Source organism: Myxocyprinus asiaticus, chromosome 2 (genome assembly GCF_019703515.2).
Source record: "Myxocyprinus asiaticus isolate MX2 ecotype Aquarium Trade chromosome 2, UBuf_Myxa_2, whole genome shotgun sequence".
NCBI classification, from domain to species: domain Eukaryota; kingdom Metazoa; phylum Chordata; class Actinopteri; order Cypriniformes; family Catostomidae; genus Myxocyprinus; species Myxocyprinus asiaticus.
The window spans coordinates 17,060,548-17,088,047 of NC_059345.1; the positions used below are offsets into that span (position 1 = coordinate 17,060,548).

A 27,500-nucleotide genomic window follows, 5' to 3' on the forward strand; every position below is an offset into this window, starting at 1 on the left:
AAAGTGTAATATTTACTGTATGATTAGGGATTTGAACAAACCCCTAATCGTTAAGCATAAGTAATAGTGTAGCAATAATAATAGTGATGCTTGCTTTAGCAAATGTATTTGCACCTCTTGTGTGTTTGCATGTGTTGTGGTTTCTCTCACCGTTGTAGTCTTTGTAAAGTGTATTGGTCTCATTCTCTGAACCTCTGAATGATTCCAGAGCAATGGCAGTGTCACTTAGTCTGATTATCCGTCCCATTTCGGTTCTGTTCTAAGAGTCAAACAGAGAATGAAAGTGGAAAAATGAGTGAGACAGGAAATATATGAGATGAGTTTAATGAAATGTGTAAAAGCAATAAAGAACATATAGAGAAATGCCAAGAGCAAACTGACGGTGCACTCTCTTGCTGTGCAAACTGAATTAGGTCATCATTGTCTCTCAGTAAAATTAAGATATGTATTCCAGAGACAGAATTTATTGTCTTTTATTGAGTTAACAGTGTTTAAACAAGCTTAATGTCAGCAATTGTTCAAGAAATATTTCATTTGTTTTTTTAAATACCTGCGTTTGACAACATAACTTTACAAGTTTATTCAGTTTCATTGAAATACTGATAATTAGTGATGCTGGCTTAGTCACTGTTACTATTACGCATACCGATGGTTAGGGGTTTTTCTAACGCTATTAAACCTTCTTCTGCACTAACTTCTACTACAGTTACTCAGAGAACTTGGCAGTGTGATATTGCAGATATTGTTGACTTTTGTATGACACATTGCTTGCTATGGATTGCTCTGGATAAAAGCATCTGCTAAATGACTAAATGTAAATTTAACTTTGGCACGTACACAGTTTGTGCTATGGATGAATGATACTTTAAATTGTGAGGTTTATTGAAAAGGCATGTGCTTTTACTTTTCTAAGCAATCGTACTTAAGGGTTTGAAATTCTTTGGGCGATTAAAGTCATCTCAATGGGAATACGCACACATCAGTAATTCGCTTGATGGACTTCCGGTGGCGAAGAATGTTCCTACACAAATTTGCGAGGGGAGAACTTAGAAACAATTTTGAAGTGTTGACCAATAGGAAGTTGCTTGGTTTAGCAGTGATGGGCAGTTCTTTGTACATAAACAAAACTTAACATTCACAATGGAGAAGGAAATCATTTTAGCAGTGAGTTTTTATATAACTTAAAGTGCAGCGTAAAAAAGATGGCAATTAGTTTTTGTTAATCAATTAATTAATTTGATTTTGGCTATTTGTTTTTGCGGATTTCACACTTCCACTGTTCTACTGACTTACATTGCATATTGTAGCAACACACAAGTTTTACAAAGGCAAGCACAGCTCCAGTCATAAATCTAGTTATAAAATTCAGTGAAACAAAATTATGTTTGGATGCTTGGAAAAGCAAGTATCCATCATGACATCCAAACTGGCATTGCTAGTTTTTCTTTGGTAAGGATATCATCTCTACTACATAACATTAACATAACATTAAGTCAATCAGATCAGAGTGGAACATACGTTTGGTGCTCAGACACATTGTGCATTTTGATTAGCTGAAACACATACTCTCAAGATCTGTCTGTCTCTCCTTCTCCGATCACACTACTCATGCCGTGTCACCATACAGCACAAATCTGGACAAACGGGATCATGAAGCCATTTAAGAGATCAGAGAAAGATCCAAACTTCCCAACCTAGTCTAAATCAGGGCAAAAAAATGCCCCTTATGTCTACTTCATAATGTCAGAAGGAAATTTCATAAATATGTGCAGTTAAATGGTGTAATTATTATTATTATTATTATTATTATTATTATTATTATTATTATTATTTTTAATCTAAAGCATTTTAAATATGCCTTACAGCTCTTCAAGCTCATTGTGCTGCACATGTGTCAAATACGTTTTCACTTTAAAATGTATGGATATATTCCCTTAAAGGTGAAGTGTGTAATTGTTTTCCGATATAAAAATAGTTTCTCCAATCTCAGCTTAATATGCAGAGTCAACTATACGCAAGCTATTCATAGTTTGATTCCCCACTGTGACTGTGGTATTGCTCTCTTTGTTTGAGCATCTTGACCAGCCCAAGACAACAACATTGATTCAAACAATGGTGTCAGTTTGGGGCGGGGCTATCTGTTTGCCAACTAATGAAAGACGGGGAAGCGTTTGAGAAACCTGTTTGAAAACAGTTATTATTTTTACAATTCTACTTTGCTGACTGTACTGAAAACCTCCGACCTGATGAATATATGAATACTTGATGTGTTCATAGGTAAAACTACACAAACACAGTCACACACACTTAAGCCAAGACAGATGGGAAAAGAAGGCAATTTTTAGCTGTAGAGAGCAAGAAAGCACAAACACATGCAAATATAGAAGCCAAGCAGCAAATCTGCAGAGAGCTCCACCTACTGGCCATTAACAAGAAAGAAAGATAGGAAAGGAGGAGGTGCTCCTAAGAAAGACAGAGCTAATGCCATTGTGAAAAATTTATCTCTACACCACTCTTGAATATTTCATACACTCTCTCTCTCTCTCTCTCTCTCTCTCTCTGTAGCAGCTGACGAGGCCTAATGCAGTTTTCATGCATCCGTGTCCTTTCTCTTTTCTTTCCTCCTCTTCTCTTTTCATTCCTCCTCCAGCCCCCTCTCCTCCTCCTCTCATCTGAGGCACACTTTGACAGCATGTGTGCACCAAGATGTGTAGTGACCCTTTTCCCAAATCTAGCATAAAAAATGTAATCCAAGCTACTATGTTAGTGACTGTCACCGGTAACCCCACATCATCACAGGGTTAAACCTCAATGCAGCTACACAATAAAGCCAAACAATTCAGCATTACTACAACAATACTACTGTGTCAACATATTGAAAGTTGAAGTCCTGAATGGTATTTAAGAAAACAGAATGGTTAGCCAAAGTTAGATGAAGAGAGACTATGTTAAATCTGTTTGTGTTATTCATAATTCATAATGAGACTATGAAACGAAACAGTTTTAACCTCTGAATAAGAATTTATTAGCCAAGCTTGAATTTCAGCTTAAATAAAAATATTTTTAAGGCAATTATGAAGAAATGTAGATAGAAGAAACAAAGATATTCTTAAAACATTAATTAAAAACGTAATAGTATTTTCTTCTTGATACAGCCACATTCTCTAAAATAATCAATGATGTATGTATTTGACTGTGCTTGTTCACATTCCGATAATCATTGGAAAATGTACGTAAGAATGATTTTACAAACAATTTACTCAGGAATTTATTCTGCACATGTTTCATGAATGAGGTCCAATATATGGTTAACATCCCATGCAAATCTGCACCCTTTTTTATGCACTCATTATGGAAGTTAATATGTGGAAAACAGTGAAATATGGTAAAATGTGTTAAATGAATCTGAGAGCACTAGAATTATTAGGTAAATTTAATGAAAATATGTTGATTTTTCGTTTCACACCAAAATCAAAAGAAACCTCGTAGTTGATAGTTGAAAGCAGTAGCTTACAATTAGACAAAATATCTAGACAAACATATAAGGGTCAGTAGAATTAGCAATCTAGTCTGATAGAATCACATTACAATACCTAAATGTTTTGCTAAATGAAATTTATGTGGCTTGTTGTACACATTGTGGCAGGTTTTTGGTGAAATAAACACTAGAAGTGCTACAATAACAATGACTTTTATTCACTTTCACACAAATCAGGAGTAAAATGGCAAATTATCAGTTCATAAACTTGCCCTGTTCCTCTCACAATGCTATCTGATGACATCAACACACTTTTATTATACTGCATGACTCGTAAGGCGTATATTTTAACGTTTGCATTACATAACCAACTGCATTTATAAGCTTGTTCAAGAGTGATCAAATTGTGTGGTATCTCAACTGATAGTGCATTGAACTTGTGATACAATGGACCAAGGTACAAGTCCTAAAGAACACGCAAATTTACACATGAGCTAAAAGTGTCATATAAGCACCACAAAATGACATTATTGATTCAGCAATTGTTTTTCAACTCACATTTACTGTTATGACACTATCGATTAGGTTTAGGTCTAAGGTTTAGGGTATGGGAGGTACGTTTTATTGATTTAAAACTCGATAGACCTTCAACCTTAAAAAACTCATCTTTTTGGGAGAGCATTTAACTTGCTTTTAGTACCACACAGAGGACATTTCACCTTGGAACTGCCACTATACGTGTAATTAGCCATGTAATATAATTTTGCAAAAATTTCACCACAGCCACGTCATTTTCATGTGATGAGACTGAGAATTTTGTAAAAGATGGGTATATACTCTTTGTGAATTTCTTTGGAAGCAAATTCTGTGCAGTTTAAATCACTAAATCACTAAAACTCTGACATTGAAAGCAGGCCATCTCATCCTTATGTCCCCACTTTCACTCTCCAAAGCTAGAGTATGTAATTTGTCAGACAGATACAGTTATGCTCACAAGTTTGCATACCCTGGCAGAAATTGTGAAATGTTGGCATTGATTTTGAAAATATGACTGATCATGCAAAAAACTGTCTTTTATTTAAGGATAGTGATCATATGAAGCCATTTATTATCACATAGTTTTTTGGCTCCTTTTTAAATCGTAATGATAACAGAAATCACTTAAATGGTCCTGATCAAAAGTTTACATACACACAAAGTGACACATACAGGTTTAAATGGCAATTAAAGGTTAATTTCCCACACCTGTGGCTTTTTAAATTGCATTTAGTGTCTGTGCATAACTAGTCAATGAGTTTGTTAGCTCTCACGTGGATGCACTGAGCAGGCTAGATACTGAGCCACGGGGAGCAGAAAAGAACTGTCAAAAGACCTGTGTAACAAGGTAATGGAACTTTATAAAGATGGAAAAGGATATAAAAAGATATCCAAAGCCTTGAAAATGCCAGTCAGTACTGTTCAATCACTTATTAAGAAGTGGAAAATTTGGGGATCTCTTGATACCAAGCCAAGGTCAGGTAGACCAAGAAAAATTTCAGCCACAAATGCCAGAAGAATTGTTTGGGATACAAAGAAAAACCCACAGGTAACCTCAGGAGAAATACAGGCTACTCTGTAAAAAGACTGTGGTTGTTTTAAGGAGCACAATATGATGATACTTGAACAAAAATGAGCTGCATGGTCAAGCCCGAAAGAAGCCAATGCCACAAAAAAGCCTGATTACAATATGCCCAACAACATCTTGACATGCCTCACAGCTTCTGGCACACTGCAATTTGGAGTGATGAGACCAAAATTGTGCTTTATGGTCACAACCATAAGCGCTATGTTTGGAGAGAGGTCAACAAGTATTGTGCTCCTTGAAACAACGTTTTGCATCAGAACAATTTAAAATACCTCTGAAGATTGAGGTATCCAAACGATAATAAGTCAAACATGACAGAGTGAATAGTTTTAGTGTAAAAATAGTTCATAAATATTTTACATTTTGTGTCATTTAGGGTCAGGTGACTGTGAACTTGGAATATGGGTAGCAGAAGGTCTTTCACAATGATGCTCAACTGGTTTTGCTTATGGATGCAGATTTTAAATTGGATATCAAGTGGCGACCCAATACAGTACCAAACCAGGTATCTGTAATTAATGTATTCTGGCTCATATTTTCTTTTACCTTGCTTGACAAGCATGTAAAAAACAACAGATATTGGAAGCATTTTCTCCCCTTCTTTAAAAGCTTATAAGCCTACCTATCCTTTGTGCATTACCTACACACAATTATATGGTTAGTTGAATTTCATGGTTTGCATTTAGTATTTTTTATTTCATGCAATACAAACATTTCCATCAGAACAGACCTGTAACCCACCAGCTGAAAACAACTGGTCTTATCAGACATCATGTCACAAGCGCTGAAGCCCCAGAGGAGGGAGAAGGAAAAGAAAATGGGGTAATCTTTAAGTTGGAACAACTTAAAGGTAAATGTCTGGAGATAACCACACCTACAATTGCTTGATCTGGATCTGGAAAGTCCGGATCTTTGTTTTCATTAATGATATGTCTATACATGTTTTGACACATGGATGACAACATATTGGACTTATGGAGGCATACACTGCATTGTGTGTATTATTTACCCATTTAGGGGTGGACATGGTGTTGTGGAGATCTTCATTCTCCATCAAAATGTTAAAGAGCAAAATTGGGATAGCGATATATCGTTAAGACTTCACTTCTGTGAAATTTACTACCTTTACTACAATCTCTACATGTTTAAATCTATCACACATAAGCACTTTCAAACTAATTACAGTGTTTACTCCATCACTTCCACCGTTGAACAACGCTGTGTGCCCCCAAGCATCCCTGAGAGGGGTTTTCAGCAATCTGTCTCCAAACGGACAAAGAGCAGCGAGATCTTGTCTTTTGAAGTACTCTTAAAGCACAGCGGCCTGAATCTCGCTGCCTAATGGAGGCACAAAGAAAAGGGCCTCTCAGAAACCCAGAGCCTCTGAATGAGAGAAGCGCCTAGAAAAACTTGCAACTGACCACTGGCTTACTGAATGCAAAGTTGAGGACCTCAGACAAAGAATGTGTGTTCACGCGCCAGTGAAGACGCTCTTCTGAAGGCCAAACATACATGTACTCAAACAGTTAGACACATAGGCCCCCTGGACCCCAGCCAAGCATAACCCCATTCACATAGCAAAGGGGGTTGCTGCTTTGACTCCGGCTCATGGGGCCGTTATGGTGTGCCAGGGTGGACAAACTTATGGTGACCTCAATGCTGGTCCATGTGACTGACAGTCAAGTTCAAAACTATCTAGAAAAGACAGTTCTTTGGAAATAGTTCGGGAAGTTGATGATGGAAAAGGATGTGGATGTGTCATGTGTAATAATTAATCACAAGTATTGACTAGTAACATAAAAACTTAGAAGTTTGGAACCATTGCACATCCAAAAATAAAGAAGAAAATGTAAGAGGTTCTTGCCCAAGAAAAACTTACCACTATGATGCTAGGGTGTTGTGGGTGGTTGCTTAATGGCCCAAGTCAAAAGAGCCCTTCCCCAATTTGCTATAACACTCTTGTCCCCTGATATGGTTGCATTTTGTTTTTGGTGATGTTTTTGGAATGACCTTGTTTGTTATGGAGATTCGAGTACTGGTAAAGTTTTTAAAAGGATCTGGATCATCCTCAAGGCACTGTACTGAACCCCTCATGGCATAGAGCTTGGAAATTGTACAGTTTTTTTTTTAATTATTTTTTTAAGTTATCGTCATTCTACTCTTGATACTTCTCATCCTTTGAAGGTTAAAATTAGTGGAAAAATGTCACTACCGCAGAGGCCATGCCACATTTCTACGAGAGCTATAAAAGTTTCTCAGGGTGACAAATTGTTAAATTAATTTCTTGTCCCATGCCTTGGGTGTAATTAAGTATATGATCCTTCATTAAAAGACATGCAACATGGTTATCTATAAATTCTTCAGTTACATGAAGATTGCTGTTAATACTATTGTGACTATATGAATCATATCATTCTAATTAAAACAGCTGTACCACCAGAGGCCTGTTTATTATTACATAAAAATTTATTCAAATATAAAATGTTAAAAGAGAGGGTAAAATCTGTCAATAGTTGTGTCTCTTGAAGACAAAAGACAAAAGGATTGATGACTGCAGCCAAACGCTGCAACCCAGCAAAATTAGCCCTAAGTCCAAGACAGTTCCACTGGATAAGAATGCTCTCCATTATCAAGTAGGGAGCATATGGACAGTTCCCCTAATTTTGCCATTTGGGGACTGACTTCTAGTCTGACGATCACTCTGTCTCATTTCAAAATCTTTTATATGTTTTGTCTTTGAGGTTTCTTCTTGAAGTACCTTTGATTGTGAGCAAATAATCTTCTTTGCACTTTGGTTTGGAGTTTGATTTTGTTGAACTCTAACTGGACTGGATATTGCTTGAAGTAGACTCACTTTGAGTTCCTGTATTATTGGTCCCTGGGAGAGATGTATTCCTGTTACCAGTTTTGGGTTTACAACTACTGGATTTTGGATTTATTGAATTATTTTTTACATTTAAAACACTGCAATGGGATAGGTTTTGTACAAACTGTACTAGGGTACTCAGATAGCCAATTAGAATTATTTATGGGGGGAGAGGTTTAGTAAAGGTGAAGATGTATGTACCAGTTTTGATTACTCAGTCATCTCTCTAGATTATTATCCTTTTCACATTTACTACACCTTGAGTCTTGAGTCCAGATTATGCAACAGGGATATAAGGATGATATATTCGAGCAAAAAGAAAACCGCTCAATCCATTCGTCTGACCCTTAGCCAATGCTTACTGGGGATTCAAGTCTTGACCAGTTGATTGATTGTATCGGGTGATTCCAACCTCCTGTCTAGGTAAAGTAGGAGCCAAAAATATATATAGGTGGAAAAGACATTTACGAGAGAAAAAGTCAGCGAGAGAGAGAGAGAGATTTGTAACTCCAGTATGGGAGGCTCAAGGATTGTTCACTCTTGCTCAAAGAAGATTGCCCTAGCACTAGAGAAGAATAGGAGTGTGCCACTGTTCCTTTCACAACCTACCACCATGAAGATGAAGTACCCAGAGTGCTGCAGAAAGCATGGGATGTAAATTGACCTGAAGATGTAGAATAAACTGACTGCTAGAATGTCTGAGGTATCATTGCTGCAAATCGTAGATGCTTAGATGATGAACGTTTGAAGAATATAACATTTATTTAATGTTCTTGATCAGTCTAAAGTAGGGGATCTCAACGGGGGCAGTACAGCCCCCTAGGGGGAATTCAAAGGGTGCCAGGAGGCGCTGAGAGCAAATTAGTAGAGAGGGGGGTGTTAGGTTACTAATGGGGGGCGTTTATCAGTCATATTAAATCAAATCTATCGTCAAGCTCCTCTTTGTATAAAAATGTTTATCTAGACTTGCAATATACCAGTTCTCTATTATAGAGCCATATAGGCGCTAATGCACCTGTATGGCTCTGTAGGTGGATACGGCTTAATAGACAGAGCAGCGCGGTCTCGAGCTCTTAAACGCGCACCTCTGGTCACAGCGCTGCCATAACCAGTGAGAAGCAAGGCGCGAGAAGCGGAAACCATTTGAATTCAGCACAGAATTCTACATCACCAGCCTTGAATTTACTATAGTAACACTAACTGTACTTTAGGCAGAAATCGATTCAGAATAAATATTATCATATCACTACTTCAGCTCTATTATTCAGCTCTGTATTCAATGTGTCATAGGCTACATTAGGGGAGTGAGGGAATATAATTCATTTTTGTTACAACTTATAAATGTTTATATTTTGTATTTATTGTTTTTAAATGTATTTAGGGTAGGATTACTGTTTATAATTACAGAAATGCCATAGTTTGTTTTATAGAAGTCATGTCACATCTAACCATGGTAGTGAAGATCCTTGCTTCCATGTGCTTCTATGGTCCTGTTACAAATACCACTGTTAAAACTATAACAAAATAAATAATTAAATACATTACATTTTCATAAGGGCAAATACAAAATACACAAAAATGTTTAAAGATGAAATCGATATGCCAAATCCTAAAAAATGGGCTAAAATATTTTTGTTTGTGTATAAGAAAATATAACTGATTTTGTTTGCCTTCAGAAATTCCAAGAGATGACAGAGTTTGAATCAATAAGAACCTGATGAAAGGAGTTCCAACTCAGTCACACTGTCAGAATAATGTAGCCACATAAATTAGGTGCTAACTTTTTATACAGTAGATGGTATAGATGACCTTACTTTTGTTAATACCAGTAAATGTACATCTGCATTCAACTCAAAATCAATAATGTTCTGTAGAATGAGCATTTCAGTGGGAGAAAATATGCAATATTATTGGTCTTTTCACTTATTTTTGAAATACAATAAAAATATCACTTGTTTTATTAGTTTCTATCTTCACATTTTAATTTTATAAGCCCCAGATTATAGCCTTCCATCTGCTTGAATTAAGAAAAAATGCAAGGTTTGGTCTCACATTCATGACGCATAAGCTTAACTCTTAAATTATGCAATGCATCAAAGTTGCAGTGAGCAAATTAAGATAACACAGTTTCCAATTTCAAATTGTAGGGGGGGGAATGGACCACTGATCTAAAGAATCCCTGGTGAATAACAGTTTAATATATATATATATATATTTTTTTTAAACATACATATTTCATTGTGATTCCAAACTTTTCCAAACACTAAAGGGACTTCAAGCAACAGTCTTTAACAATGTCAAGAGCAAAGGATTATTATGAACAAAACCTAAAAACTCTTTTGATTGGCCATACCTGTATGAGGGGGGAGGGTACTGTCACCATGGCGACCGAGAGTGAATTGCGTAACAGGCCCCGGAGGCCATAAAGGAAGGTGGTGAGGGTGTGGCGGTGGGCGGGGTTATCCTTGCAGCACAGATCATCTCCCCATAATGCTGACCCCAGAGAGTGAAGACCCAGCCGTAGGACATTTCGGACCTTAGACTATGAAAGACAGAAAAAGATTAACTTTTGAATCTTACAAAATATCACATTCTCCCAAAAAATTTAAAATATGTACAATTTAAGTAAACAAATCCACATCTGACTTTTGCAATGAATATTTGATTAAAGAACCATAAAGTAAAATCTTGCAATGACATTTGCAAGTGTTGAAGCACGCATGAATAAATATCTATAGTTTTATGTGATGCTAATTTTTTTTTTCCCAAAGAAAAGAAATTCTGCAGCTAAATAATAATTTCAAAATAAATATAACATGTAAAACATCTGAGAAATTATTGATTTACTGGACTGTAAAAGTGAGTAAATGTGTAATGCATGATTTAGAAGTGATTTCTGGTAAATTTCCAATTTTTTTGAGGAAAATGATTAGATATTGTACAATTTTACCATCTTATGCTCTCTAAAATGAAACAGAGAGAGGTGAAAACAAAACAAAACAGTACCCAAACAGTATGTCAAACATAAGTGTGCAATGACTTGTGTAACTTAGTCAGTAGTGGAATTGTGTCTTTAGTGAAAAGTCTTTTGTCAGTTGAAAGGAGGGCCATGTACCCCTCAAACAACTTGAAACTATAAAAAAAAACAAAAAAACAGCGAATCCAAGACCACTCAACGGCATGGTCAGATAGAGCACTGTGGTCAAAAGTGATTGGACAACATCTTCCAATCAGGACAGTTGCCTGACAAACCACAATGTGGCTGTCATCCTGAGAGCCAAAATGTCTGCTTCCAACAAGCGCCAACAAAATTCTTGGCACACCATCTACCAATGCCAGCCAAGCTAAGAGGCCATGGGTAAGAGTTGTGCCCTCTACAGTGTACAAAGCCTGGGGTAGAGTGACAGAGAATTGGGCCTTATTCACAAACCATCAAAAACCTGATGTGCCGATTCTGGACCTGGTTAATAAAGCTGACGGAGTGGAGACCTGTTTCAGGCCAGAGCATCTAGAAAATTGGCTACAGGGAATGTTCTACTTTTGAGACAATGGTGCACAAGTTACAAATATCTCAAAAGAGGAAAGACATCTTCATATTTACGTATTTATTAACATGTGAAAGGTACAATCTGACTATAGATCAACATTTTTAATGCAGGAGGTCCAATAGTTTTGTAGTCTTTGCTGATTTTAGAAATCCGTCCCATAGCCAAAAATACAGGGCTTTTCAGAGAATCTCATTTGCATTTCCACATATTCAAATTGTATGCATCCTGATTGGTTATGAAATATGCAGGTATCAATAGAATTTGGCATTACTGACATCAAACAGGTCCGTTGTGTCTTGATGCACCATATTTGAATGGATGCAAATGTGAAAGAAATGGGAGAGCTATGGGAAGCAGAAGGGAAGATTTTCAGCTAATTTACTTTGAGTTCTCAAACAAAGGTATCATATGATTTCAGAATACTTGGGAAATCGTGCACAAGCTATATGGACTAATTTTATAGTACTTTTATGATGCATTTGTGTCATTTTTGAACCCATCCCCATTCACTTTCATTATGTGAAAGAGCAACATCAACATTCTGCCCTCCACTGGAAGAAAGTAATAAGCAGCAGCAGCCGGTCTGAGGTGGCAAAGGAACCTGAGCATTCTCAATAATATATTCAAAATAAACATTGTTTTAATCAGTTTCACTACTAACATCCACAACTAAGATGTCTTTAATGGAAAAAAAATATGTTTCAAGGGCCAAAGCACTAAAAGTGTGGAGACCCTACTGTTCTTCTAAGGATTATTATTATTAGTTTGGCTTGAAAGAGCCAATCTACTGATCTAATATTTAAGCTTATTAATATTAGGTTGGCTTGAAAGAGCCAACCTACTGATCTACTATTTAAATGTATTATTATTATTATTATTATTATTATTATTATTAGTGGTGGTGCTTGCGAAGCATACTTATTATTATTCTTCCGTACACTTTTTTGGCACCTAACTCATCCCGCACCGTTTGTCGTAGACCCACAAATGAGGTGTCAAAATGACCGGCCTATTGAGGACACCTGTACTACAACTCTTCTAAGAGATGGGGTATGGTGCACCCCTGGGGGGGGAAAAACGTCTCAAAAAGTCCCATAGGGTACAATGGGAAGGGATTTTTTTCCTACTATGACAAGTCAATGCAAGAAATTTGTCAGATCATATCTCCCAAACAGAATGCCGTAGAAACATGGGGGTGGGCTCATTTCACTCAGTCTTTAAGTATCATCTTGGAAATGGCGTAGCCACGCCCTATCAACCATTTACAGCACCCTAGCAACCACCCCCATAGACTTCCATTCTAAATGGCTCAGAAGGATATCTTCAAAACAGAATGTCGAAGACACTTAGGGATTGGCTCTTTTGAGTCAGGTTAGTAAGCAGCCAATAAGAATCACTCTGGTCACTGGCCAGCCACGCCCTAGCAACCATTTAGAGCACCCAAGCAACCAGCCCTATTGACTTCCATTCAAAATGGCTGAAAGTGATATCTTTGGATCAAAATGTCCTAGAGACATGTGAGTTGGCTTGTTTTACTTGGGTGAGCAATCAGTCTTCAAGTATCATCATGGAAACTACTTAGCCACGCCCTAGCAACCATTTAGAGCACCCTAGCAACTAAACCATATTGACTTCCATTCAAAATCGCTTAGATCTGTATCTCTGCACCAGAGCACCAGAACATCGCAGACACTTCCGGGTTGGTTCATTTGACTCAGGCTGGCAAGGAGCCTTTTGAGTTTCACCTTGGTAACTGCCTAGCAACCAGACGGGGTTACCCTAGCAACCAAGTAACAAAACACATATCTCTGACCCAGAACATCGCAGACACTTCCGGGTTGGCTCATTTGACTCAGGCTGGCCTTTTGAGTATTACCCTCATAACTGCCTAGCAACCAGATGGGGTTACCCTAGCAACTAAATAACAAAACATATATCTCTGCACCAGAACATCATAGACACTTCCAGGTTGGCTCATTTGATTCAGGCTTGCAAGGAACCTTTTGAGTATTACCTTGGTAACTGCCTAGCAACCAAATGAGCACACCCTAGCAACCAAGTAGCAAAACACATATCTCTGCACAATAAAAATTGTAGAGACTTCCGGGTTGGGTCATTTGACTCAGGCTAGCAAGGAGCCTTGTTAGAATCACCCTAGCAAGTGCCTAGCAACAGGATGGGGTCACCCTCACAATCGAGAAGCAAAAAACTAATCTCAGCACCAGAACATCATAAATATTTCCAGGATGGGTAATTTGACTCAGGGTAGCAAGGAACATTTTGAGTTTCACCTTGGTAACTACCTAGCAACCAGATAGGGTTACCCCAGCAACCGAGTTGCAAAAACATCTCTCTGCACCAAAACATCATAGAGACTTCCGGGTTGGGTCATTTGACTCAGGCTAGCAAGGAGCCTTGTTAGTATCACCATGGTAACTGCCTAGCAACCAAATGCAAAAGTCTAGCCTAGTAAAGCAACATGCTAAAACATGCTAGCAATGTCTAGCTAAGTGTTAAAACATGCTAGCAACATGCTAAAATATGTTAGCAATGCCTAGGTAAGCATTCTATCTATCAACAAACTTTCAGACTAGGCTTTTTCAAGCCAGCCTTAAGTTTGTCCTGATGAACTTTACTTCTATAGTTATTATTATTAGGGCCCAAGAACTGAAAGTGTGGAGGCCCTATTGTTCTTATAAGGATTATTATTATTATTATCATTATTATTCCTTTCTTCCTATATTTGGGTGTTTTTGAGGCACTTGGCATGCTTAAAATGTCATGAAATTTTGCACACACATCAGAGTCGTCGGCCATTAGGACTGGGCAAAAAAATAGGACAGGGGGCTCTGTAGCACCCCCTTTCAAATAGGCATGTAACGGGGTCTCTGTAGCACCTCCATTTTCACCTAGTCACCAAACTTGGTACATGTATTGTTCTCATCAAGCCGAACAACTTAAAACTTAGTCATTAGCTCACTCAACAGGAAGTCGGCAATTTTGGATTTTCTGAAAATTGCAAGCTCATCATGCCAAGACATTGTAGATGCTAAATTGTGAATTTATTTTTTATATTTTGAATGGTGTCACCATGGTGAAGCAATGGCGAAAAATGGGAAACAGGAAGTGCCTTATATCTTCTGTGTGCATTATGTAATTTTGATGACAATTCAGCTGTATGTTTGATAATGGGGGCTGATCACATGGATGCGGCTATTCTGGGTCACGGTCATAGCGCCAGCAACTGGCAGCAGGAAGTTTTAACAGACTTTGAAATAGCCCTCTTATGTTTACATGAATTGCTTCAAAATTCTTTAGAATAACGTCAAGACACTGCTGATGTAAAATTTTCAAGGGATATATGATATCTTAAATAGTGTTGCCATGGTAACACATTAATTGTTATTATTCCATTCTTCCTATATTTGGATGTTTTTGAAGCACTTGGCATGCTTAAAATTTCATGAAATCTTGCACACACATCAGAGTCATTGGCCATTTTGGCTGGGCAAATGTTCACGCATGTGCATGTAGGGGGGCTCTCTAGTGCCCCCTTAAAATGGGCATGTAAGACAGCCTCAGTAGCACCCCCATTTTCACCTACAGTCACCAAAATTGGTACATATATAGTTCTCATCACGCCAGACACCTTTCATAATTAAAGTTATTAGCTCTGCCCAACAGGAAGTCAGCCATTTTGGATTTTTGGAATATTGCAGTCTCTGAACTTTTAAATACTCTTCCTAGGGGATTCATCAGACTGTCACCACATTTAGACAACATTATGCCAAGACACTGAAGGTACTAAATTGTGAACATATTTTTTATATAATCGAACGGTGTTGCCATGGCGAGGCATTAAATTAATGGCAAAACATGGGAAACAGGTAGTGTCTCATATCTTCTGTGTGCAATGTGTGATTTAGATCAAAATTGAGATGTATGCTTAGACTTGGGGGCTAATTACGTGGATGTGACTATTTTGGGTCACGGTCATAGCGCCACCATCTGGCAGCAAGAAGTGTGGCTATTACAACAGACTTTAAAATAGTCCTCTTATATTTAAATTGCTTCAAAATTGTTTTGAATAACGTCAAATTCCAAATGCATGTGTCCACCTCGCATTGTTTTCCGAAAACCACTGGGTGAAAATGGACCCATGGTGCTTGGGCCCGTCATTGCTGCTTGCAGCTACATTTCTATTTATTTTTCTTTTATGCGCGGTAGACAGGTGAGTTTAAATTGCTGTATGAATCTGTATGAATGCCAGAGGAGGCGGATGGCATAAAGCCTCCTCTCATTTTTAAACTGACCAATCAAATTGGATATTCAAATGGAGCAACGTCATTGTCACGTGGTTATCAGGAGTAATAAGAAGGGAAGCGGTGGATCTATCAGCAGACTTTTAATGAAGATGTTGAAAACACTGACAAATATCAAACAAATGAAACAACACTAAATAATCAACTAGTACAACTAAGATCTGACAAGGATGGAAGAAAACTAGAGGGTATTTATATAAATGGGATTTGATGAGGGAATGGAGAACAGGTGAAGAAGATGAGGAACAGATGGCAGTGATAAGGGCAGTGCATTATGGGTAATGTAGTTCGGGGAGAACTGAAGACAGAGGACAAAAAACATATCAAAATAAGAGTCCTTGGAACAGAACGGTGAATAACTGTCACAAAACGGTGAATAACTGTGACAAGTTATCTGCTTCCATTCAAAAAGCATCCAAAAAAGGCCAAATGGAGGCAAAATGAAATTTGCCTCCTTCCATGTTCATAACCAATCATTATCAGAAGTTACCATTCAAGCCAATCAACTTTCAGTATCATGTTTACGCTTCAAGTGGATAATGCAACAGGTGAAGAGAAACTTTCAAAATATGCCAAAATATCGATGGAATAAAAGTTATTGGAAGATCTAAAAACATGTGAAAGACTGAACGACAAGATCATATATTTATTTGACGCACTGAAGCAGTTGAGGATGGAGTTCGTCGACACATACTTTAGCCTATTATGTGAGTAGAGGTTACTATACATGATGGGGCCCTCCATTCATAAATGTTTGCATTGATCGTAGTCTGTAGCTGGCACTGTGTTGTGTTCCATTCATTTGTTGTATTTACAAGTGTTGAGTTGATGATCAGAAAGTGCTAAACTGATAAGCGGAAAGAGTGTATAACACATCTGTAATTATCAAGACTATTTTAAGACATCAGCGAGAGGACATCATCTGTGTATGGGAGTCTAATTACCAGCAAAAAAGATTTCATCTTAATACATGATATTTAGACCCACTGCAAACTTTTAATGTTTTGATCTTTTGATACTAATTCATATATTTGCCTCCTCTGAAAATTCCATCATGGACCGCCACTGGTCATATGGGATTGGAACAACATAAGGGTGAGTACATGACAGACTTTTCTTTTTCGGGTAACTTATACCTTTAATTATGAATATTATATAATTACTTACATCAATGAGCAAAAACATTGTGACCACTCATAGGTGAAGCGAATAATGTTGATCATCTCCTCACAAGGTCACATGTCAAGGTCTGGGTAGATTAGATGGTACATGAACAATCAGTTCTCGTAGTCAATGTGTTGAATGCAGGAGAAATGGGCAGGAGTAAAGACCTGAGCGACTTTGACAAGGGTCAAATTGCTATGGCCAGACGATTGGGTCAGAGCATCTCTGAAACGGCAAGGCTTGGTGGTGCTCCCGGACAGCAGTGGTGAGTACCTACCGACAGTGGTCCAAGGAGGAACAGACCATAAACCGGCGACAGGGTGTTGGGCTCCCAAGGCTCATCCATGCGTGAGGGCAATGAAGGCTATCCCATCTGGTCCGAACTGACAGAAGATCTACTGTAGCATAAGTCACAGAAAATTTTAATGATGGTAACGGGATGGAATGTGTCACAACACACAGTGCATTGCACACTGCTGCGTATGGGTTTGCGTAGCCGCAGACTGGTCAGAGTGCCCATGACGACACCTGTCCACTGTCGAAAGCACCTACAATGGGCACGTGAGCATCGAAACTGGACCTCGGAGAAGTGGAAGGTCGCCTGGTCCGATGAGTCCCATTTTCTTTAACATCACATGGACGGCCGTGAACAAGTGCCTTGTTTACCTGGGGAGGTCATGTCAACAGAATGCACTGGTGGAGGGAGTGTGATGATCTGGGCAATGTTCTGCTGAGAAACCCTGGGTCCGGCCATTCATGTGGATGTCAATTTGACACGTGCCACCTACCTAAACATCGTTGCAGACCAGGTACACACCTTCATGGCCTTGGAATTCCCTGATGGCGGTAGCCTCTTTCAGCAGGATAATGTGCCCTGCCACACTGCAAACATTGTTCGGGAATGGTTTGAGCAACATGATGAAGAGTTCAAGGTGTTGCCCTGGCTTTCAAATTCCCCAGATCTCAATCCGACTGAGCATCTGTGGGATGGGCTGGACAAACAATTCTGATCCACAGCAGCCCTACCCTGCAACTTACAGGACTTGAAGGATCAGCTGCTAATGTCTTGGTGCCAGATACAACAGGACAACTTCAGGGTCCTTATAGAGTACATGCCTCGGCAGGTCGGCACTGTTTTGGCGGCATGCGGAGGACCAACAGCATATTAGGCAGGTGGTCATAATGTTTGGCTCATCGGTGTATGCCTCTATCTTTATTTAAGAAACTTCACCATGTGTCTTGACAATAACTGAATAGCTTATAGCCTAACTACATCTTTAAAATAGTTAAAGGAAGGCTGGATAAAAGGGGACTGGATATCTTAAACCAGCTGAAAATGTTTGGTGTTGAATTGTCTACTGCCCGGCTGTTCTCCTCACGTCAGCCTCTGTCCACTGACAATACACAGTGAAGTTAACACCAGCATGCTTTATGCTTCAGCAATCAGAAGCATCTAAGTTAAATAAACCTCATTGTTTGACTGTGTTTCCAAAGCTTCTCAAGGGTTGAGCTTAACCTTTCCAGAGAGAGGGTGTTCCTGAGTCATCAACTTCCCCCTTCCCTTCAGCAACTTACCAGCTTATTACTCGCACTCTTTTCTTTATCATGTGTATATTCTGAAATGATTATGTGCTTTATTTTTATGATTACACCCAAGTGCAGTTGGTCAAAAAATTTTTGAACATTTAAATGCTTGGGTCCCACTTTATATTAGGTGTCTTTAACTACTATGTACTAACATTAAAATACATACAATATATTTATTGAGTAACTATATGCTGTTCTGCAAAACTGAGTTGAGGTTGAGGTTTAGGGTTAGGGTTTAGGTTTAGGGGTAAGGTTAACAGTGTAACTACAGATGTAATTGAATGCAGGTACTTAAAATGTAAGTTCAATACAACAACACATACATAAAAAGTACACTGTAACAATTATTAAGTACATAGTAGTTAAAGACACCTATTAAAATGTCAAATGGGTTCAGCACTTGTGATCGATTATTAATGCAGTATAAAAATAAGCACAACCCTGTCAAAAAATTCATGAAAATCACTAAAGACATAAATAAAAAACTACTCTAAAAAGTAATTATAGTTGAAAAAAAAAAAGTTTAAAATAAATTTTAAAACATAAATGAGTATAAATATGCAGTAAAAAGTAACAGATATAAAAAAGCAAGTTGAATAGAAAAATGCATATAAAAAAAGGTCCATTACTGATTTCATTCATTAAAGGGAGAGTTTACCCAAAAAGGAAAATTCTTTTATTTTTTGTTTGTTTGTTTTGTCAGTAAAATGCCATATGACTTCCAAACCCATATGACTTTCTTCCTTCTGTGGAACACAATAGTCGGTGTAAGGCAGAATGTTAGCTTCAGTCATCATTCACTTTCAATATATGGAAAAAAGCTATTAAAGTGAATGGTGACTGAGGCTAACATTCTGTCGAACATCTCCTTTTGAGATCCATGGATGCAAGAAAGTCATACAAGTTAAAAAAAAATATGAGGGCAAGTAAAGGATGACAATTTTCCTTTTTGGGTGAACTATGGTATTCCTCTAAGTGTATGTTTTACTGGGGTTTATTCCAACTTAACAGGTCAGAATGTCCTTTATATGCAAAATCATAGCTACAGTAGAATTGAGTCACCACTCTGACAAATGTTTTAGTCAGTGGTGCTGCTGCCCTGTGAGCATTCATTCTGAGCATTCTTGCCTTTGTGCCCATGTTCTCTCAACCTCATCACATTCCACGACCTCTGCCAACAAAACAGTACTGTTTGATGATGTAAGCGCTTAATCTGTCGGTTGAGTGACAGGGGATCGAGGACTTCCAGGGTAAGGAGCCCAAGGTGTCCATCAGTGCCACAGTTTAAAAAGAAAACACTGAAGTGCTATCAGTTCATTAACAAGCAAAAGCTAGCACAATCTTGACCATGAAGATTCATACTATCCAACCACTTAACAGAATAAGATGTTGAATTATATTGAGAATAAAAACAAACATCGCTTCCAGGTCCAATGGCAATTAAGTTTACTTTACACAATATGTTAATGTTTGCACAGTTCGAAACACTGAATTTGTGTTTATTTCAATATGATTAGGGGCCACTAAATAGCAAAAAAACAAATAAATAAAAAAAAGTGTGTCATTTCAAAGAGATGTCAGTGGAATGTTCTTATCCTAAAGACTTTAGCCTGAATATTTCCATATATAATGACACAATAACATAGATACATGGTTAATTGGTCTAAATAGATTTCCATTTTTAGCAGATTTTAATTGACTATTTCTTTCTTTCTGGTTTCTGGTTAACATTCATTTTATTACATGCAATTTCTCTTTCACAGAATTTTCCAGTTTGTTGATTGTTTTTGTACAGAATACTTTTGTGCAAAAAGTATAAACCAATAAAGATTTTAAAGATTATTCACAGATTAAGCCTGGGAGAAAATTTCACTGTAGAGAGTCTTAATTTAACATATTGTTATACTAACTTCATTATATAACTTTTATTTACTTTAGCCTGACACAAAGTTTGGTCAGGAGAGCATCTCTCAAGTTCACCACAAGACAGAAGCCACATTAGAGCCACATAAATTTGGAAACTGATTAAAAATAGCGAGTGTATCCCCTAGCGGCTGGCTCCCAAGAGCAGATCGGCAGATGTAGTGCTGAAGTGGAAGTCAAGACAGGCGCTATCAAGGGGCCGTTTCTGAGAGGGCTCCCCAGAGGGGCCAAGCTCCCATGCTTCTCAGTAGGAGCTAATGAATATGAACAGACAGAAGGCATATTGCCCAGTGTCTGTCTTAGCCTGTTTACCACAAAACTAATAGGACTCAGCTTTAAGGAAGAGGAACCCAAGGGAACCCATTGCCCTCATGAGAGCGATCAAAACACAACATGGAGAAAAAGACAAGGGGATGAGATAAGAGAGAAAAAGAGGAATAAATGTTGAAAATAAAATATTGAGCCATTACAGTTGTATTTTAATTTCTTGAATTTTCCTAATTATCACATGCTTTGAAAGCCACATTACAGAGGAAGTGAATACACAATCAGGCAACAATTAGGCAACTGAGACCAATCAATGGAACAACAAACTAAACATCTTGTAAAAACATTGCCTGTGGCAAAACAGTGTCATTGTTCCAGGGGTGTGAAAGCCAAAGATCCTGCTAATTGTTCATTTCATTATTAGCCTCATTGATAGCTTTAAGGTCACCACTGTTCAGGAGGGAAAAGCAACAACTCATGACCTTAGTATTTTAAGGATCTATCCGATCCCAGACACATTTTGTAATACAGGGCTTTAAAGATTTGCCACTCTTAAGTAGTATAACTTTCATTGATAGTTCATCAAAGGCTACTCTTTAAAGACGCTTTAAGTTTACATTTTCAAATCATAAAACATTTCCAAAGTGGATTTTTGACCAGGGTTAAAATGCAGATACAACTTAATTATTCTTTAAGCTCTAATACATTTTAGAGGAAAAAAAATGCTTTGAATTTACATGATTTAATCACATGAATCAAGTAAGTAAAAATGCTAGTTCTCTCCAACAAAATGCATCCGTTCCTTTCTTTGTTATTATTTACTGCGCGACACGAACCATTTGCAAATACTCGGTAATAGCTATTATGTTTAGCTTTTTCCCTATGCTGACATAGCGCTTTTTGGGCAGAGTAAAGTTTACATATCTGGCTTGAACAGCCAGATACATTTACACTTGACCGAGTTTTGCCTGGAATTGAGTGATGGGATTTATATCTGTCTCGAATCAGTCTTGGAGGACATTTACACCTGGTCTTTTCATGATCGGATAGCAATCCGATCAGTAAAAACGGATGAAGTGACCAATTATAAATACCCCCAAAGTGATTTTAATGTGTCATTAACATGATTCATTTCTTCAGTTTTACATAATATTTTTTTTCACATTACTAATATATGTTATAAAGTTATGCTAGTTCAGTAGCATTAAATAACTTTTAGCTAACAACATCATGCATTAGCTTGCTTAATGCTAAGTAGTAATTGCTCCTTGAGTAAAGCAACATACAACATGTTCCTTGTGTACCCGTCCTCAACCTAAGCAAAAGCCCCACTCTTCACCACAGCGTAACAGAATCGGTTCTAAATCCCAAAATAACAGAACATTAAACACTATCAAGTCTCCTCTTTGTCCAATCTTGCTAAAAAACATAAAATTACACTTAAAATCAACATTTTACTCTTTGCATCAAGTCCAATGCAAAGCATGCTGGGAAAATCCCCTGACCAAAAAAAAAAAAAAACAATTTTTTAAAGTAAACAAAAATGAATCATGTAGTCCAAACACAAATTGATTAAGTAAACTTCCATTAAAAAAGAAAAGAAAAAAAAAGTAGACTGAATGCAATAAAATTGTGACAAAACATTAAATAACTGTGTTGCATAAGCTCATTTTAATTAAGTACATTTAACAAGCACAAAAAATATGTTTTTCGCTGTTATTGAACATACTTGATTAGTTCACTTTCACCCTACATAATTAAATTTAGTAGAGTGCACATTTTAGAGAATAAATTATTTGAAAGCAAAGAAAACAAGTTTAGCAGAGAAACATACAGAAATTTTGTTGTGTAGATCACAAATGATATGATTTATTAATCATTCAACCTGCTCTTCCCTTTTTTTTTCAGTGTGTAGCAACCTGGTATCATATACAGTTCTATCTGGTTTGTTCTGATTTAAGAATAATTAATGTCAATGAATTATGACTGGATGATGTCTTCTTGTATAACTTAATAAAAAAGGAATTTTAAAGCTGAGTTAGGCATTACATTTTTACAACATAGTGTTGTTCAGTGAATGTAAAATGCACAAACTTGCAACTACACACAATATTTGCAATTCAATAACCCATTTAAACATTAATTATGTTTTGCAGGGACACAAAAAAATATGACCATACTCTTTTCAACTCTAAATGCAGCCACTATTATAATCAAAAAAATAGTTATTTCTAAAATCTATTACAATGGGCATTGGTTCTGAACAGTAGCGACAGGCAGAAAATTTTAAATAATTGTAAGTTATAATTAATTAATTATTAATGCAAAATAATTGTAGTTTTAGGTTGTTTCAAAATGGGATCAAGTAATGTATTAAATAAAACATTCTAAATATTAAATATTAATAGACTAATAGCTGGAATTCAATTACTGATTTAAAATTTTATTATTGAAAGCAGATAAAGATAACAGATTTTAACGGTAAGAAGAGAAACAGTGTAAGATGATTGAAACCTGTTTCTGTTTTGCTATGCACATTATCTACTGTTGAAAAAACAAGAGGACAGTTGCTAAATCAAAAAGTTGACCAACCTGTGGTGTGGATCCATCAAACCCTTCTTTATGGATGACCGCCTGAATGGACTTCAGGAGAGCATGATAGGGTGAAGGCAGCAAACTACGAGAGATATGAGAGAAGAACAAAACATAATAAATACACACACTGACAGATGGATTAATAGTTATGCTAATCGCGGGGCTGAAAACATGAGAATTGGGTTTGTAGATATGATGTGACAAAGGCCTTAAGTTAGAGAGTTCAAAAACATACTGTGCTTTTTCGACAACAGCGCCATTTTTTTTTTTTTTACTAAGAGATGGTAGTTAAAGGTGTTTGCTAACCATAAGTATTACATTTAAATGTGCAACATGTTCCACACCATTTGTGCCATTTTACATTTATTTATTAAACTACACTACTACTAGTCAAAAGGAAAATACAAACGAGGAATAGTATGATAAATGACTGTATTGTAGCGATTAAACAATGTGCCATTTCCATTATAAATTACGCAAAGCGTCAAAACTGTCCAAAAGAGTACAACCCTAGAGAAGTGAGTGTCAACAATAAAAAAAACAGCATAATATTGTTATTTTAATTTAAAAAAAAATTTCAATGGTCACTTTCCGAATTAGTATCGAAAGTGCCTCAATAATGTAGATGATTTAGGTAATGATTCAAGTCAAATGCTGATGATATTTGTGTACGGTTCAAATAATACCACTAATGGCTACAGCATATAGATGCTAACATAAAGTAAGAATTGCTTTGATATAAAAAAAGTATGTTGACATAGGCAGTAACTCTGGCAACCTTTCCATATATGTAGACGCAAGGAAATACAGCACTAATTAAATGAAATGAAATTAATGAAACACAGCTCGGAGCACTCCCCCTGAGGTCTGCGGTGAGTTCGAGTGTGCTGAAACGATGGTGTATGTTAACAGGACAGTGCCTCTAATCGCAGTGACACAGCGCTTCTATGTTCAATCAGGGGTGTGCACTCAAAACACTTGACCTGCTATCCCTTGCATATTCTTACCGTCCCTCAACACATATCTCTCTTTCTCACTTAAATCTGTGAATCTTATACAGTATGCATATAAGTCATAATTAAAAATGTATGAATGCCACTGCAATGTCATTCAATCACAACCTTTCAGCAGTGTTTAAAAAAGGGATGTGCAAAACTACATATTCCAATATCTGCTAGTCAGTGGGCTGTTCGGCTGATTTTGGTCATGTTCACCAGACGTGTTTCATAAGGGTTCACAATCACATAGCGTTCTTGCATTCAAAAACAGCAGGATGAAACACAACGAAATGGAGCTGAATGCAGGGCTCTCAAGACGTGTGTTTTATTTTTATTTATTTTTTTTAGTTTACTATTTTCAACTGAAAACGTCATCTTAAAAATATAACACTCCTGGCATGAGACTACGGCTGTGTTGATACAATTATACATCTGTATACCGCAATACTTTTCCTCATGATATTGTATCGATACTTTAGATCCCTGTATCAATATTTTAAACAGCCATTTGTGTATAAAGATTAGGGTTGGGAACCGAGAACCGGTTCTTGTTCAGAATCTGATCCATTCTTTACAAAATACTGGAATCAGATGATCTTCGTGACTATCAGTTCTGTTAATGGTTCCATTAATGGTTCCCCTGTGAATTTCCGCCGATGCAGCTGGAACACCGTACTGAAATACTCTGACAGTGTTCCCAGCAGTGCATTTCTGCAGCATCGCTGCCCTCTACTGGGCCATAAGCATAAAACACACAAACAAATGACTTATGAGCCAGCTCTGTTGAATCTACAGCGCAAAACAGACAGTGTTTCCGGTATGGTCCGATTCCCGAAAGAGCGATTTAGATGAGCTGGGTCTTTTGAATCTATAGCGTGAAACATACAGAGCTTCCGGAACAGTCCGATTCCCAAAAAGACGACTCATATGAGCCGATTCTTTTTAATCTAAAGCGAGAAACATACAACACTTCCAGTCTAGTCTGGTATAGTATTAATCTTACACTGATATGCAAGTTATAAATGTCAAACTCGAATTTAAATAAGAACTGCTGAAGTCTTACAAGCTTGAAGTACAACATAACACAGTCTTAACTGTCTATGGAACTGTTACTGTAATGTCATGTGACTTCAGATCTGTGAGACTTTAATCAAGCAGTGGAAGTACTGACTGGTTGTTCATATGACAATGTTTAATTAAAGATACATGTTTTTTGTTATACAAGGATTTTTATATTTTTAAAAAAAATCAATGAATGAAATATGCCATCACATTTATTGTTTGTTTAGATACAGTCCAGATATAGCCTAGTTAGGATCAATTATTGGCTTGGATATATGTCTATAAAAAGTCAGCAAACACACCTTTTACAAGAATTGTATTACATTTATTTCTGATTTGTTATATCTGCTCTGTAGAAATCTTAAAGGATCTCATCATTTGGCAACAGACTGCAGAGGACAGTAAATCCAATAAGAATTGCATTTCTAATTTTAAAATTATTCTTCCTCAAAAGTACTAAAAGAAATACTGGAATCATTACTGGAACCATTCATGAAGAAGCAGGTCATCTAAATAAACTCTCAGAAGAGCGTTTATCAGTGCGGTCAGAACCACTTCTATGAGGTGTGAGAGAAATTGAAACTGAATCTGCATGATTCACTCTTTCTCTTGTGGACATGGTAGGTCTGATTCAAGTGTTTGCTGCCGTTTTAATCAAAATCCAATTATGATAATTTGATGCATCATGATGTATCGAATCGTGACATGTATCGCAACACGTATTGTATTCTGAGGTGGTTGGCGATACCCAGCTCTACTGTACATGAGACACTGAAAAAAACAGCAAGAAGAAATGCAACAGCCAAAGAAACCATCTGGATGCATGCATAGAGCTACAATTAAAACATTTTGAGGAGAGAATTTCTTAATAATGAATTGCGCACACTGAAAGTGCCATTTATTTGCATGCTCTGATTTAGTGCCCGATTCACACAGGAATTACACAAATCAGACAATGGTGCAAACATGTGTACAAAATCTGTACAGATTGCAATTTGCTTAAGTTTTGTGAATATTAAGCACAATCAATAACAAGCCAATTTTACTTAGAAAGGAGACAAGTTTACATGGTAAAAATAACAATCCCTTAACTTAAATAAATGTAAATTTAAAGACGCAGCACTATGTCAGAGCTGATTGCGCCTCCTAAACTAGATTGTGAGTAGTTAATGAATAAGATGCGCAAAAGTGCAAATTTCTTTTAATGAATTCGCCCCTTGGAGTCCGACAATGACTGTTTTAACATTAATAGTTCAAAACGGTGGATTTGATACAAAAGTGGTGTTTTGATGGCTATAATGGTTTAAAGAGGATGCATTTAGAGATGCAAATTTTCAGAGATTGATTTAACATGCTGAGAGTCCAACCATTCCCATTACTATTATTGGACATTAAAGCACAGCACGCTGTCGGCATGTTAAAAACCCTTCATCCCCATCAAAGCACTGCCACTGAAAACACTAAAGCTAAAAATAAACCATAGAAAAAAGCTATTTAATCAACTAGTCAGTTGTTGTATGATTGGTTGACCATCTGGACCCATTTGTATTTTAAAAGATGTGCTTTTAAACTACAAATGGGTCAAGATGGTTGACTAGTTGGTCAACTGGGTCAAGTGGCTTGCAAGTAAACTTATTTTCTTTGACAGTTATGTAAAAAAACAAAAAAAACAAAATATATATATATATATATATATATATATATATATATATATATATATATATATATATATATATATATTTGGCTCAACTGATGTTTAAAGCTTGCTCGCAAGCCACTACAATAGGTCACATCATGTAACATGTTTACCTTTGACTTCCATCTTTGTACATACAATGGCACACTCTGATCCCATCTCCTTAATGATTTTCTCTTTAATAGGGAGAAACACGTGTTTCCCTCTTTTGATTAAGACCTAGGGAGGTGCGGTAATCAAAAGAGGGCACACTCCCATTGTGTCTCAGACACAGAGAGCGCAGCAGCCCAGCGGAGTGTGATCACTTAAGGTGCCGTCCATAGAGGATAATGGCAGACAGGTGAGTTAATTAAGATCACAGTGATGCTAG

General features: G+C 37.1%; 1 protein-coding gene across 1 annotated transcript in view; it reads right to left on the reverse strand.

Annotated features, from left to right (window-relative positions):
• The window catches only part of LOC127413389 (elongator complex protein 4-like), a 91,002-nt gene that overhangs the window by 44,297 nt on the left and 19,205 nt on the right, over window positions 1-27,500 (reverse strand). Inside the window, exons 6-8 of the mRNA XM_051650526.1 lie at window positions 23,372-23,456; window positions 10,322-10,510; window positions 151-259 (exon numbers count right to left, since the gene is read on the reverse strand). Of these exons, the coding sequence (XP_051506486.1) occupies window positions 151-259; window positions 10,322-10,510; window positions 23,372-23,456 (383 nt within the window). The remainder of the gene's footprint in view (window positions 1-150; window positions 260-10,321; window positions 10,511-23,371; window positions 23,457-27,500) is intronic.